Genomic DNA, 14,575 nt, shown 5'->3' with positions numbered 1-14,575 from the left:
ATATGTGCCAGGGAAATCACTCATTGTCCCAGATACCTTGTCAAGAAGTCCACTGCAAAAGAGTGATACTGATGAAGTTTGCTTCGAGGATGATATGGAAGCCTTTGTAGAGTCTGTTTCCTCATCACGGCCAATCTCGGATGAAAAAGTTGAAGCCTTGAGAATTGCTACAATGAATGATGAAGAATTACAGATGGCAATTCAGTACACCCGATCTGGATGGCCAGATCACATCCGTAGTGTTTCACCTGTTGTTCATGCATACCACCAGATTCGTGGAGAGTTGTCTGTTGACAACCACCTGCTGATATTCAGGAATCGCATTGTAGTGCCAGTAGCAATGCGATTGGAGATTCTGGATAAAATTCATCAAGGGCACCAAGGTGTTAATAAGTGTGTGGATAGGGCAGCCACTTGTGTTTGGTGGCCAGGTATCAGTAAAGATATCAGTGCTAAAGTGAGCCAGTGTGAATATTGCACCATCAATAGGCCTTCTCAGAGGAAGGAAAACCTGCAGAGTTCAGTGTTGCCAGAACGGCCATGGGAGAAAATTGGTGCAGATTTGTGTTATGTGAAAGGGGAAAATTTCCTCGTTGTGATCGATTATTATTCTCGATTCATCGAGATTGCTCACCTCAGTGTTATCAGTAGCAGAAATGTGATAGGAAAGCTGAAAGCTATGTTTGTGCGTTTTGGTGTGCCAGTTGAGTTCTGTTCTGACAATGGAACACAATTCACGTCTTCGGAGTTCAAGGATTTCGCAAGAGAATATGGATTCAAGTTGACAACTAGTAGTCCACATTTCCCACAAGCCAATGGGGAAGCGGAAAGCGGTGTGCGCATTGCCAAGCGCATACTACAGCAGGATGATCCATATATTGCTCTTATGGTGTACAGATCTACTCCAATCAGAGCCACGGGTGAATCACCAGCACAATTAGTGATGGGTAGACAAATTAGAACCAATTTGCCTATCTTGCCAGGAAATTTGAAACCAAATTGGCCCAACATGGACAAAGTGAGAGAGACTGATACGAGAACCAAGAAGTCTTATGAGACATTCTATAACCGACGTTACTCATCCAGGAACTTGAGTGTTCTAAATCCTGGAACACCAGTGCGTGTGAAAATTGACACTGAAAAGAAATGGACCACACCGGCAGTTGTAACTGGTGAAGCCGACACACCACGTAGTTACATTGTCCAAACTTCCAATGGAACATTTAGGAGAAATCGACGATATCTCTTAGTCGACAAGTCGAGAGATTCACCTTCACACCCAACACTGTAGAATCTCCAGTCTGTCCAGCAGAACCTGCCAGCCACAGTAATGGTTCAGACATAAGTAGTAGTGACAATCAACAACAAGTGACAGTCACCAGATCTGGCCGCACTGTCAACCCACCGAATCGATTTGGCGATTGGGTGAAATAACCCTTTTTATGACTTTAAACATGTTAATATCATGTTGAATCAAGTAAAGTGTTAGCATTAGAAATGCTGTGTTTCAGTGTTCAAAGATTTATTTAGTTTCTTCTTCTGGAGTAGGAACTTTAGCAGTAATTATCATTAGTTGATGTGAAGTATACTATTGAGTGATTTAGTACTAGAAGTGCTAAGCAGATTTATGTTAGTAACAGTTGGTTACCATTGAGTAATAGTTTCAGTTTAGCGTAAAAGTGTTCATGTTTAACGGTTCAAATAATGTGTTAAGAGTTAGACATAAATATGCATAGATTCCATCTCAAAGGAGGGGAGAAGTCAGTATAACTTAAGTTTTGTAATGCTATATACTGTATGACTACAGTTTGAAATAATTAGCCACTCCCTCAGTACATATTGTTTTATGCAAATGAATGCTCCCCGAGCACATGTTCCGGTTTCGTTTTGGAATGCAGACGTGTCGTCTGCCAGTCAGAATTGTTTGCCAGTTTTCCTGCAATAAATAAGTATCAAGAAGATATCTTATGTTATGACACTTACTAATAGTTTTCACAAGAGATTAGGCTTCGCCAACTCTTCAGAACAATGTCTTTCTGTTTGGAGAGCTTGTCGAGACATTTCACAATCCACCGTGTATGTACAAGCTTCATAATGCTGATTCGCAAGTCTATTGTTTCATTGATGTTTGTTTTGCAATTAGCGGCTACCTTCTCTGCATACAACAGTGTAAATTCTGATTTCATGGCGGACTTGAAATCACCATTCATGGACAGGTCTAATGGTTGAAGTTCACTGGTACATCCAGCTGGGATGAATTTAATAATGAAGTTCTTCTTCTTAAGTTTGTCTAAAAATGTCTCACATCAGTGTGCAGCAAACACATCAAACAGGAACAGAGATTTTTGTTTCGCAGGTAGACTTAGTTCTTTCTTCACTTTCTTTGCGTAAGGTACAAGGACGTTGTTGATGTAGTCAAGCATGGTTTCTTCAGTGATTGGCTGAATGAGTTACATGATAGTCACTTGGAAAGCTACATTTAGGATGGCATTTGTCAGTGGTACCTTGATATACGATCTGATGCTGGAGCAAATCACCGCTAGCAGAGCAGCCTAGCACAGCGGTCACTTCTCGTTTATCATCAAGTCCAACAATGTCAATTTGTTTTGCACCCTGAGAAGTCAAAATTAATCACTAAATCATCTGGGATGTTATGTTTCTCTCTTTCCTCATTTACGCTAGTAATGAACTCATCTTTGAGTTCAAAATCTGCTGGTAGCTTTCTAGCTGTCTTGGTACCCTTTCTCTTTACAAAACCAATGCGTTTCAAAAATGATTCCCCCCACTTTTTGTTCAGTTCAGTGGGACCACCAAACTCCAACAAATGAAATTTGTCCTGATTCAATACAATACCACGAGCAGCAGCAATGACGATATTGTAATTTACTGTACCTCCCCCATCTCTAAGTTTATCAAGGTCACCTACCAACAAAGGTCTGCCTCGCATTTTGTGCTTCAGGTCGGTGATGTCTTCCATGAAATCTTTCTTCCTCTGTTTCAGGTAGGCTGTTTTCATGTAGCGGACTGTGCTGTCTGCAACGTTGAGTCCAAGTTCTTTGGTGAAATGTCTTGTACTGGTGTTACCATGTTCTGTTGCATACTTTACTGTCTTGGCTCTGGTTTCTGGGTCGGAGTTTTTGTGTTCTCGCTTTCGTTTCACACCTCTTGAATTAATCTTTGCTTCTGGAGTGAAAGTCACTGATTCGATAATAAATTTGTTGGCGGCATACATCAGGGTAGCTTTCTCAGGAGTACTGGCAGTCAAAGGGGACAAGAAGACCGAGAGGATCACGCCATTTTGTCTTCGTCACAAACTTCCACATGGCTACAGCTGGATAGCTTATACTATGTAGTTATGTAGTTTGCCCACCGCAGTCTTCGTTTTATGTACAGTTTAACATTTCACTTGTTTTTTAACATTTAATAAGTAACTGGTTTCTGTAACTTCTAAACCCTTTGATGTTTGAAAAAGACAAACAAAATTTACTGTTTTTGGAGATTCATGTTTTCACATTTTACGTAAGCAATCACAACACGTGAGAGGAGATCATTGTATTTTCATTGCTCTAACACCTGGTCAGGAAGAATTAGATTTGAAATCAATTACATTTGTCTTTAGATCACCACACAAATCTGTTAGCTGGCGCTAGACCTCTGCGACAATGATTGTTTCAAATGCTGTACAGCACACATTATCAGGGCAACAGGTTCAGTTAAAAATATTTCTACCTCCAGGTGGTGCTGCTGGGGGTGGCTATTCCCAGGTGATCCCTATGGAAGAATTCAACCTCCACCTGACTGGTGACATCCACGCCATCACCGCCGCTAACAACCTCACCGCTGCTGCCATCGAGGCCCGTATGTTCCATGAAAGCACCCAGAAGGATGAGGCTCTCTACAAGAGGCTGGTACCCACCAAGGGAGGCAAGCGAGCCTTCTGTAAGATACAACTGAAAAGGCTGCAGGTAAAGTAATCAGTCAAAAGTTAGTACCTTATGTCACACAGTTATCAGAGCTCCCACACCTCAACCTTTGATGTCAAAAAGTGCATTGCTTGCTAGAAACATGTAGGTTTGTGACATTTTCTCACTTTCATTTTTCCATTTCCATAAGTCAGTTAATGTTGAATATGTTTTCTGAAATGGTGCCCTATCTAACTGTTAAAGTGTTTCTCGCAGGGAAAGCATTGTTTGATTGTGTATAACAGAATCTGGTATATAAAGGGATCTGTTTCTTTGAGCTTTGATTGTAAGGAGTATTTGCATCAATGATTAAGAAATGTTTTGCTTGTCATCAGAAACTTGGAATCACTAAAACTAACCCTAATGAACTAACACCGGAGGAAGTTCGTCAATTTGCTCGACTTGACATCGACCCACAAACAATAACATGGCAGAGAGGTAAGACAATGACAGATAAGTTGGATTACCGGCAGCATGTTTCTGTCTTTGTGGTTGTATTGATGCAGCTAGAGGGAGTCCAGAGCGGAACAGATTCCCAGCTAGCCATGCCTGAATAGATGATAGGGTCAGATTTTGTGACATGGTTGAATTGGTGCTCATGATGTCCATCTGGTCTGATCAACACTCCTTTATTTATCAGAGACTGATGTGTTAAAGAACAGACAAACACCAAAATCTTTCCTGTATTTTCAGTGATGGACACCAATGACAGGTTCCTGCGGAAGATCACAGTGGGACAAGGTCCACAGGAGAAGGGCCACACCAGAGAGGTCAGAACATGGTTTACGCCCTCTGTTGATTCAATGTGGAATTCATGTCAGGGTGGAATTACAATACATTACCGAAAAGTGACAGCTATCTTGAACATGTCAAGTTATTGATGTGTGGATATGAAGAATCTTTGCATATGTTGGACAAATAAAGCATTATAAATCTCCTACTCTAAAACACACTAACTGCATTTTGATCAACGAGGGTACTCCATTGTATATTGAGACATCTGAAACCAAACAAAACTCTGAGTAAATATTTTGTGAATTGAGTGGTTAATGCATTCTCCACAGTAACGTCACCCAAGTTTCGTTGCCACACATGGGTGGTCTGTGTGAAGCATACTTCTGGGCTGAACTTGGCTGGAATATGCCTTCAAGCAGTGTAAAATTGTCATTGTCTCATGAACTTAGACGATGTGTTGTATTGTAGACCCAGTTCGACATCACAGTGGCCAGTGAGATTATGGCTGTGTTGGCACTGACCACAAGCTTGCAGGACATGAGAGAAAGGCTTGGACAGATGGTGGTCGCAAGTAGTCGGGCGGGAGATCCAGTCACTGCTGATGACTTGGTAAAGTATAGCTTACCGGAGTGCTCTTTGCCATTAAAGTGACATATGATGATAAATTGATCTATAAATGTGATTTATGACACTATCATTTAAATTGTATTTTGGTTGAGCACAGGTTGTCAAGAGTTATATGAACAAATTGATTTGTAGAGTCACTTCCCTTAGCAGTTATGATCCACTGTAGTTTGTTTGGAATTCATAATTTTAATCCAGATAATGCTTCATGGCTTGTCAGCACCTTTACGTATCCAAGAGTAAAAAGGCTAAGACCTAAATTACAGTTGACATTCAATCTCTAAGTTGATCCACTATATTAAAACTGAAGCAGTTTCACTTTGTCCCTTTTGACCAAGTTCTTTTTTGTAATGTACTGAGAAAGACGTTGAATCAATTTTTTACAGAGTTTGTTGGAATAGAAGTGGATCGTGCTTCTCCAGTTTGGCACCACTCTATTAAAATTCGGTTTAAAAATGGGGGGTTTGGGGAGAAATAGTGGAAATGCTATGTACTAAGTGATTTGTTTTTTATGTAGGTATTATACGTTGATTCTTGCAGGGAGTGAGTGGGGCACTGGCTGTGTTGATGAAAGACGCCATTAGACCCAACCTCATGCAGACACTGGAGGTAAGACGGTGTGGAAATCTGATTACTTTTCCTTGTTGACACCACTTACCTTGAGGAAACTTTAATGTTGAGCGTTGTATTACTAGGTATATGTGTTTTCTAACACATTTTTGTTTAATCAAGTTTATGATTGTAAGAATTTTTTTTTTTTTCATTTTGTCTCTTTGAGTCTGTTAATAATGAAAAGAAACTTCAGATTCCCATGAGATCATTTTGCAAAGGCATAATGAATTTGTTAGCAAAAGCTCAGTAAAAAAATTCAATGGTATTTTTTTGTAAGAACAAGATAAATGCTAATTATTGCTTGTTAGCAAATGAAGTGCTGTATATATTTTAACTTGTAGGGTACCCCTGTGTTTGTACACGCGGGTCCATTTGCTAACATAGCCCATGGCAATTCCTCCATCTTGGCTGATAAGATCGCACTAAAACTGGTAGGAGAAGATGGCTTTGTAGGTATGTATATTGCAAATGTTTTTGTTCTTATTCCCCTACTGCAGAATGACCCAGTTGTGATTGTAGTACGAACCTGTTACCTTTGGACGTATCGCTCTTTGTGGTTTATTTTAGGCTGTAAGTCTACCCAGTGTGTCACTTCAACTTGGCTGTATTATTCAGCAAGATTCCATTGCCATTCTTTCTGGTCATTGTTACGGTCAGTATGGTGCAATACTATACTGTCTCCATGTTATTTGTGCATATGGAGCAATATGATGGATTACACTCCTGCCGTCAACAGTAATTTGTTTAGTCAAAGCTGCACTTTCATGGATGTGTCAACCTTGTGGTTCCAGTTACCGAGGCGGGGTTTGGTGCTGATATCGGTATGGAGAAATTCTTCAACATCAAGTGCCGCTACTCAGGCCTCATCCCGAATGCTGTGGTACTCGTGGCCACAATCCGGGCTCTAAAGATGCATGGTGGTGGTCCCACAGTGACAGCTGGCGTGCCTCTGCCTAAAGAATACACTGAGGAGGTGAGACTGGATAGTTAGAAAAAACGAAACAATGGTCACGTTAAATGTTTGGGGGTTTATTTTTTTCTTTCTGTCCCCTGCTGCAGCACAGTGTGTTCAGCAGCGTCTGTGCATATGTACGTCTGTCTTGATTTTTGTTAACGTGATATCTCATGAACTGTAATACCCAATGTCTTCAAACTTGGTGACAGCCTATATTGGGGATTGCGCAAATACAGGTTGATTTTGTTGACCTTGACCTTATCAAATGGGGCATGGTGGGCGAGCTGGCTAAGGCGCCAGGCTAGTGATCCAGCGAGGTTGAGGTTTAGGGATCGAGCCCACCTGTGACTGGGTGTAAAAACCTTGGAGTCAACTCTGTGTGCAGACTCTTTCAGTGTTGTCACAACCCCTAGTGTACAGTACACAACCCTGTGCACTTAAAAGAACCCACGAATCCATTGGTATATGACCAGATGGTGGCCACATGAACACGTGCATACACCTAGTTGCGGGTACATCAACGGGCAGTAAACTTGGACAAAGTGCTGTGACTATGTGTCCCAGTCCACCCAGCTGTCAATTGGGTACCTCGTTAGGATGAGAGAGCCACAATAAACTCGGCAGCAAGAGTTGTATACTCCCCAAGGAGTTGAGATTGAAATACTATGTGCTGTTGAGAGTGACATCCGGTGATCGAGGGAAAAATACCAGCGCCTTGAGCATGCACTAGTGCGTGGATATGTGCGCTATATAAATATCCTATCTAATCTAATCTAATCTTCAAGGTCACTTTGACTCTTTGACTGGTTTTTAAACTCTTTGTAAATGAGATATCTCATAAACTGTAATACCCAATGTCTTCAAATTTGGTGATGGCCTATGTTGGGGGATTGCGCAGACACTGATTGATTTTGTTGACCTTGACCTTATCTTCAAGGTCACCTCAACTCTTTAACTGATTTTCAAATTCTTGTTAATGCAATATCTCATGAACTTATATAACAAATGTTTTCAAATTTGGTGACAGCCAACATAAGGGAATTATGCAGACACCAGTTGGTGTGGGTGACCTTGACGTCATTCACGGTACCCCTGAAACTCTGCCCACTTCAAACCCATGTCTACAAGTTACTGCAGCAACAGATCAGTAGCACTGCCTCCATTTGGTTTGGAAATGTCGAGTACAATGTATGGATAATATAATGACCCTGTTTTCAGAACTTGGAGTTGCTTGAGAAGGGCTGCAGCAACCTGAGGAAGCAGATAGAAAATGCCAATAAGTTTGGTGTACCTGTGGTTGTAGCTGTTAATGCCATGACGTAAGTTTGCCTTTAGTACCCAAATGACATCAGTATTATACTAGAATGTTGGATATCTTAACATCTTGTGAGGATACCTTTGTGAATCTTTTTATCTGTATAAAACTCAAGATGATTGTTGTCAGATGTTTTTTTACAAACATCATGGAATGTGTAACTAAATATTTACCTGCTTGACATATAGGACTGACACCTCAGCTGAACTTGAACTGGTCAAGAGGAAGGCCGTGGAGGATGGAGCTTTTGATGCCATCATCTGTGAACACTGGGCCAAGGGAGGTTTGGGAGCTGCAGACCTTGCCGCGGCAGTTGATCGAGCTACACAACAGCCCAGTCAGTTCAAGTTCCTCTATGACGTCAAGGTAGGTCTTTAACTCTTAAAACAAGAGGTCTGAACCATGTCATGTTTCTTTACAGTGTCATGGCACAACCCATGCTGTCCAAGGTCCCAACCTTCTTAGAAACCTGTCTGCAACATTTTCTAGACCTAGATGTTTCAGATTTTCCTACAACATTAGTGTAGTGTCATGTGTTTCTCCCATTTTCTAATGTGGAATGATGTTTTATTGATGCCACCTAACAGTGCTGTGGAGCACACAAACAGGTCATAGTCACTGGGTGATGCTTGGTCCATGGCTTTGACTTGAAGCTTGGTAAGGAAGTAATTGAAATTCTTTTTCATAGAGATCCTCCTTGGGGTACTTATAAGCATTTAATGTTCTTTGAATTCTTGTGACAGTTGTAACCATATTTTTTAAATAAAAATATGTACAAAGCCAAAAACATCGTTTTTGTCTTGTGAGACCACCCCTACAAGGCCCCTGGCTCCGTGACAGCCAAGAGCAAGTAAGTCTTAGGCTATAGCCTCAAGCCAAACACTTCCTTTTCTGTCACCCAGCCTGTGAAGATGTGCTCAGCAGTTCTATGAAGTTCTTGCATACTAGCAAAAAGACAAGTTCAAGGATGAGTAACTCAGAGACTTAGACTGTATGTATGGTTTCTTTATTAGACGCATGGGTGCTCTATGAATCATTTTTCACAGTATACTTGTCTAAAATGTTGTAACTTTTTCTGTCCCTGTCGGTCAGCCATGTGGCTGGCAAGATGGAGGGTGGTAAGCTTTTTTCCCGCCAAAACTTTTAAGTTTCTATGGCGGTCTTTTTAAGTAAACGTCTGTTCAGCTATACTGTTTCATAAGTTTTATATATATTATTCCCATATTTACTTCACCTTTGTGTAAGTTGGTTGTAAATTATGGTGTAGTGGCACTTAGCTTTTAATTTTTCTATGTTGGTAGTTCTAGTTAGTTAGCTTTGCGCCCATGTGTGTTTTGTTTCATCATTGTTACATTACACAACACTAGGGGTTATTTGTTGTTTTGCAGTTTAAACCCTGCTCAACATGCAAATCGTCTATCCCTAGGAAAGACCTCCATGATGCATGCTTGAGGTGCCTTGTCGAGTGTCGCCTGTCCGAGGAGCATGAAGAGATGGACATGGAGCTTGAGGGGATTGGGTTGGTCTCTGAGGCAGGTTCGTGAGGAGATTGCCGAGGTCCTGCCTCAGGTTTCGATTCCTGTGTCTGAGCTGGACCCCTTGGAGTTCCGGCATCCTGGGGTGGTGTTCGCGCCTACTTAATTTCCCGAGGCAAGGTTGCGCATGCTCCCATTGCTGGTCGGAGAGATAGTGAATCCCCTCCTTTCGGGTACCCGGATCTCCCGGAGATCAGCCGCTGGTATCAGTTAGATGAGGATTCGCTGTTTGAACCGCCGGAGGTGGACGAGTGTGTGTACGCACAGCCCTACAGGTTGGGATCTTCCCTTTTCCCTGGGGCACTGCAGGTTGTGCGGGAGGCCGTGGAGGCAGTTAGCACCTTCAAGGACTCCAAGCCCTTGTTGGAGCAACCCACCTCGTCTCGCCAACGGCCTCCCACTCTTGGTTCGGCTTACCCTTCGGCGCTGGCGAAGGAGGGTGCTAAGTGGACTGCTCCATTTCAGCACAAACAGAACAAGAGGGCAAAGGGCAAAACAGCCTTTTCGGGGCAAAGGGAAGCCTGCCTCGGCTTGCCATTAAATGTTTGCCTAGAGCCTTTGGTGTCTCCCACACAAGCAGGCGAAGAACTGCCGACTGGGGGAGTACATTGCCTTGCGCCAGAAGTCCCTGTAGGCGGCAGGCTGTCACTATTCCTTTCGGAATGGCAGGCAGCCACTTCAAATCCCTGGGTCCTGTCCACAGTCAGGGATGGCCACATGCCACAGTGGAAGCGAGACCCTCCACGGGATTCGGCACACACCCGTGCCGTTCTCCCGGGAAAAAGCAGAGGTCCTACGTGCAGAGGTGCAGTCGTTACTGGACAAGGCAACCATTGAGTTCCGGAAGGTCAACAAGAAGACAGGTTTTATTCCATGTACTTCCTTGTGACCAAGAAGGACGGAGTGTTCAGGCCTGTCTTGAATCTCAAGGGGCTGAACAAGCTCATAGAGGTTGTGTCCTTCAGGATGGAGACACTATGTTCAGTGATCTCTTCCGTGGAGACAGGGGATTGGCTCACGTCAATCGATCTAAAGGACGCTTACCTACATGTTCTGATACACTCCGAGTTCAAGAAATACCTTCGGTTTTCATTCGACGGAAAGTGTTATCAGTTTCGGGATCTGCATTTCGGCATCTCCACCGCGCCAAAGGTGTTCACCAAACTTACGTTGATCCCAGCTCAGCTAGCCAGGTCACAGGGCAGGTGTTCTCATCCGTACCTGGACGATTGGCTTTTTGAGGGCCCTCGGGCTCCTGTTATCACATGATGCCACACAGCAGGTGATGATCTCAAGAAATCAGACCTGACCCCACGCAGGATCTGGTGTTCTTGGGGCACGGTTCAATACAGCACAGGGAAGAACTTGGCTTCATTTGCTGGGCACTATGGCGGCTACAGTGGATGTGGTCTGGCGTGCGAGGTTGAGGATGCAACCCATTCAACAGGCGTTACCTTAGTTGTGGTCCCATTCGGAGAGCTACGAGACTGTTCTCTGCGGTGGTGGACGGAAGTCGGAAATCTGTCCAGGGGGATCCCCTTAGAGACACCGACACCTTCCCTCTCGATTCAGACGGACGCCTCCCTCACAGGCTAGGGGGCGCTTCGCGGAGTCAGTGTGGGGTCAAGTGGTTCGCCTCGAGATGGACAACCAGACCGCTATGACGTATATCCTGAAGCAAGGCGGCACACTGTCTCCGTCCCTTCTTCAAGAGGCGTGGCAGTTTCTGCTGTTCGACAAGTTCGACATTCGAATCCCAGGATTCGCTTTCCGGAATCGCCTCCATGCGAGAGGAATTCCTGCACCAGTCGCAGACACAATTTTGGCTTCGCGGAGGGATTCGACAAACGTTCAATATGAGGATAGATGGGCCTGTTATGCGCGCTGGTGTGTCGACAGGGGGATTTTCGATCCCTTTTCTGCAGATCTAGTATCTGTGATAGAGTTCCTACAATCTAAGCTGGAAGCCGGGCTGGCCGCTTCTACAGTTAGAGGGTACTCCACGGCAATGTCTGCCTTCCACATTCCTGTTCACGGTGCATTATTGGGGCAGCACCCTCTAGTTCAGCGCTCCTTGCAGGCGTGGACAGAATCCGTCCATCTGTCCGGCGGATTAGTCCCCCCTGGGACTTCCCAGTCATTCTTGATTGGTTGTCTGGTCCTCTTCTTCACAACCTGTCGGCTCCTTTCCTCCAGCTGTTGACATGGAAGACTGCTTTTCTTGTGGCGGTAACTTCTGGCAGGCGGGTAGGAGACATACATGCTATGTCCGCCAACCCAGAATTAACAGTGTTTCACAAAGACAGAGTGAGCATTTGATTGCTAGATGCTTACCGTCCTAAGAGAGATAGCACCTTTCACGTAACGGTGCCTATTGAGCTCCCTGCTTTCACGCAGCCTTCGCCACCCGGTACCTCTCTTCGACGTGCTCACGTCTTAGACGTCTGTAAGACCCTTAAGGCTTATATCAAATGAACAAAGGACATTAGGAAGAATGATCAATTGTTCTGCTGTTATGGTGGTGGCAAGGCTGGCCTTCCGGCAAACAAGCAGACCATATCTAGGTGGCTTGTCTCTGCCATTTGTATGGGATACACCTCGAAAGGTCGTATACCCCTGAGGCTTTGAAAGCTCATTTGGTTAGGGCTGTGGTGATGTCTAAGGCATATGCGTCTGCCTTGCGCATTGAGGAGATCTGCTCTGTGGCTATTTGGAGCCGACCAAGCACGTTCATCCGTCATTACCAGTTAGACAGAGTCAAGCGAGCGTGCTCGGTTTGGCCAGTCAGTTCTCACCAGGGGGCAGGGCACGAGTGCCCTAGCTGATTGAGCTACCCTTGCAATTGATGAATGATCATTTGACTTTGTAGCTGCAACAAGTAGACTGGTGGTGGTGTCTTATGTTATATTTTCCATCTTATATCCCGGTGTTTGGCTCTATTATGGTGGTGGTATTTTGTTTGGTGCCTGTTAATCGAACTCGGTGATATCGGTTGCCTGCCCTGGCTCCCATTTGTCGTTCCGAAAAAAAGGGGGGAGGCATTTTTTTTTTAGGTACCCTACGGCTATCTTTCAGAATAGTAGGGTTTGACCATGTATTCTCCTGTCCCTGGTCCCCACCCCTGCCACAAGACACAGACGGTCACGTGACCAGGTAAGTGTGATAAGTGGGGCCCTGTAGGGGTGGTCTCACAAGACAAAAACAATGTTTTTTGTTTTGTACATATTTTTATTTAAAAAATATGGTTACAACTGTCGCAAGAATTTAAAGAACATTTAAATGGTTATAAGTACTCCAAGGATGACTGTATTCAAAGAGTCTGCAACCTCTACAGGTTTGTTAGAGGTTCCACACGTGATGCTTCAGTTTATGCAGTTTAAGCATCACTGAACACATTCACTCATGATATTTTGTGTGCACTGTTAAGATGATCACCTCCAGTTGTTTTTTAGAAGTAAATGATTTTCATATAAAACATGATTGTACAGCCCACATTTCCATCATATTTTACAGCTGCCAATTGAGGAGAAGATTGCAATCATTGCCCGAGAGATCTACGGCGCTGACAGTATCGACATTCTTCCGGAGGCCAAGACACAGATTGAGAGATACAAGAAACAGGTACTGTGGAGCACAGGCGTTGTTAAGTATACACAAAACACTCTGTCCTCGAGAGGGCTCAAATCGTAGCTATGACTGTATAATCTGTGTACTTTAATAACTTGAACATACAACTATAAGGATAACAACCTCTTGTTTCCCGTATAGAGCGACGTTTTGGTGTAGACTCTTGATGTGAGGCAAACCCTTGGATGTTATATTGCAGAGTTACTTCCCTTCCTGTGTCCGTCTACTTTGTTGATAATGGTGTCTAGCATACTGATTTTCAGACATATTAAATGTAAGATATGGTCCCAAAAGTCAAGATTGTTTTAGCATGTGGTGCTGGTTCCGAAAAATATGTGCTTATAACTAAGGCACATTCACAGATACGGGAGAGTATTAATCTCTGTTTTCATGAGTGCTTGATTTTTCTATGTGACTAGTCCGGGACAATCAAACTATTCGAGGATGAAGTTTAGCTGAGAGCTATTGGAGGGTTTCTGTACAAGTGCATGTATTTAGACTGTTATAACAATCTGTTGGCAAAGCCATATTTCTGTATATTCAGCAGATACAGCACTATTGTGTTTTTCTTTCCAGGGCTTCAATGACCTTCCCATCTGTATGGCCAAGACCCACCTGTCTCTCTCCCACAATGCTGAGCTGAAGGGGGCCCCGACTGGGTTTACACTTCCTATCCGAGAAGCAAGAGCTAGTATAGGAGCTGGGTTCATTTACCCACTTGTGGGCACTGTAAGTGTTGATGCATTGTTTCTGTAAACTGATTACCTCAAAGATATCCAGATGATCTAAGATGCCCAATTATGTGTCCACAGTTGTGGCCATTAGTTGTGCTCGGATCTGCTGTTCACTGGCTGTAGTCAAAGACTGTTCATGTTCGTATCACAAATTGCATGGATAGAGGTACAGGTATTGGCAAAGAAGACCAACAATCAGTTGCAATGTTAACTCGTTTGTGTTTGCATTTGCTCATCTTGAACATTTAATAGTATTTCACCTCGCCAAATAAAGGTGTTTTTCTCTTGTTTCGTATTATGTCTTCCAGCCTTTATGGACTATGTGTGTGTAATCTTGACACATATATTTCGATTTCTTATTTGACAATCTTTGATGAAAGATTTATGCACATTTATTTATTTCACATGATTGTGTTCTACACATAGTACCTTGACCTTAATTGTTTTACACTGTCAGGTGAAGGTCAAACACAAGC

General features: G+C 43.4%; 1 protein-coding gene across 1 annotated transcript in view; it reads left to right on the top strand.

Annotated features, from left to right (window-relative positions):
- The window catches only part of LOC137293404 (C-1-tetrahydrofolate synthase, cytoplasmic-like), a 36,364-nt gene that overhangs the window by 19,512 nt on the left and 2,277 nt on the right, over nt 1–14,575 (top strand). The window contains exons 13-23 of the mRNA XM_067823922.1: nt 3,736–3,965; nt 4,298–4,400; nt 4,656–4,732; nt 5,166–5,306; nt 5,862–5,930; nt 6,275–6,386; nt 6,725–6,906; nt 8,107–8,207; nt 8,392–8,569; nt 13,252–13,359; nt 13,942–14,094. Coding sequence (XP_067680023.1) covers nt 3,736–3,965; nt 4,298–4,400; nt 4,656–4,732; nt 5,166–5,306; nt 5,862–5,930; nt 6,275–6,386; nt 6,725–6,906; nt 8,107–8,207; nt 8,392–8,569; nt 13,252–13,359; nt 13,942–14,094 — 1,454 coding nt within the window. The remainder of the gene's footprint in view (nt 1–3,735; nt 3,966–4,297; nt 4,401–4,655; nt 4,733–5,165; nt 5,307–5,861; nt 5,931–6,274; nt 6,387–6,724; nt 6,907–8,106; nt 8,208–8,391; nt 8,570–13,251; nt 13,360–13,941; nt 14,095–14,575) is intronic.

The sequence above is a fragment of the Haliotis asinina genome, chromosome 8 (genome assembly GCF_037392515.1).
Source record: "Haliotis asinina isolate JCU_RB_2024 chromosome 8, JCU_Hal_asi_v2, whole genome shotgun sequence".
NCBI lineage: Eukaryota > Metazoa > Mollusca > Gastropoda > Lepetellida > Haliotidae > Haliotis > Haliotis asinina.
This window is presented reverse-complemented; position numbering and strand designations above follow the sequence as displayed.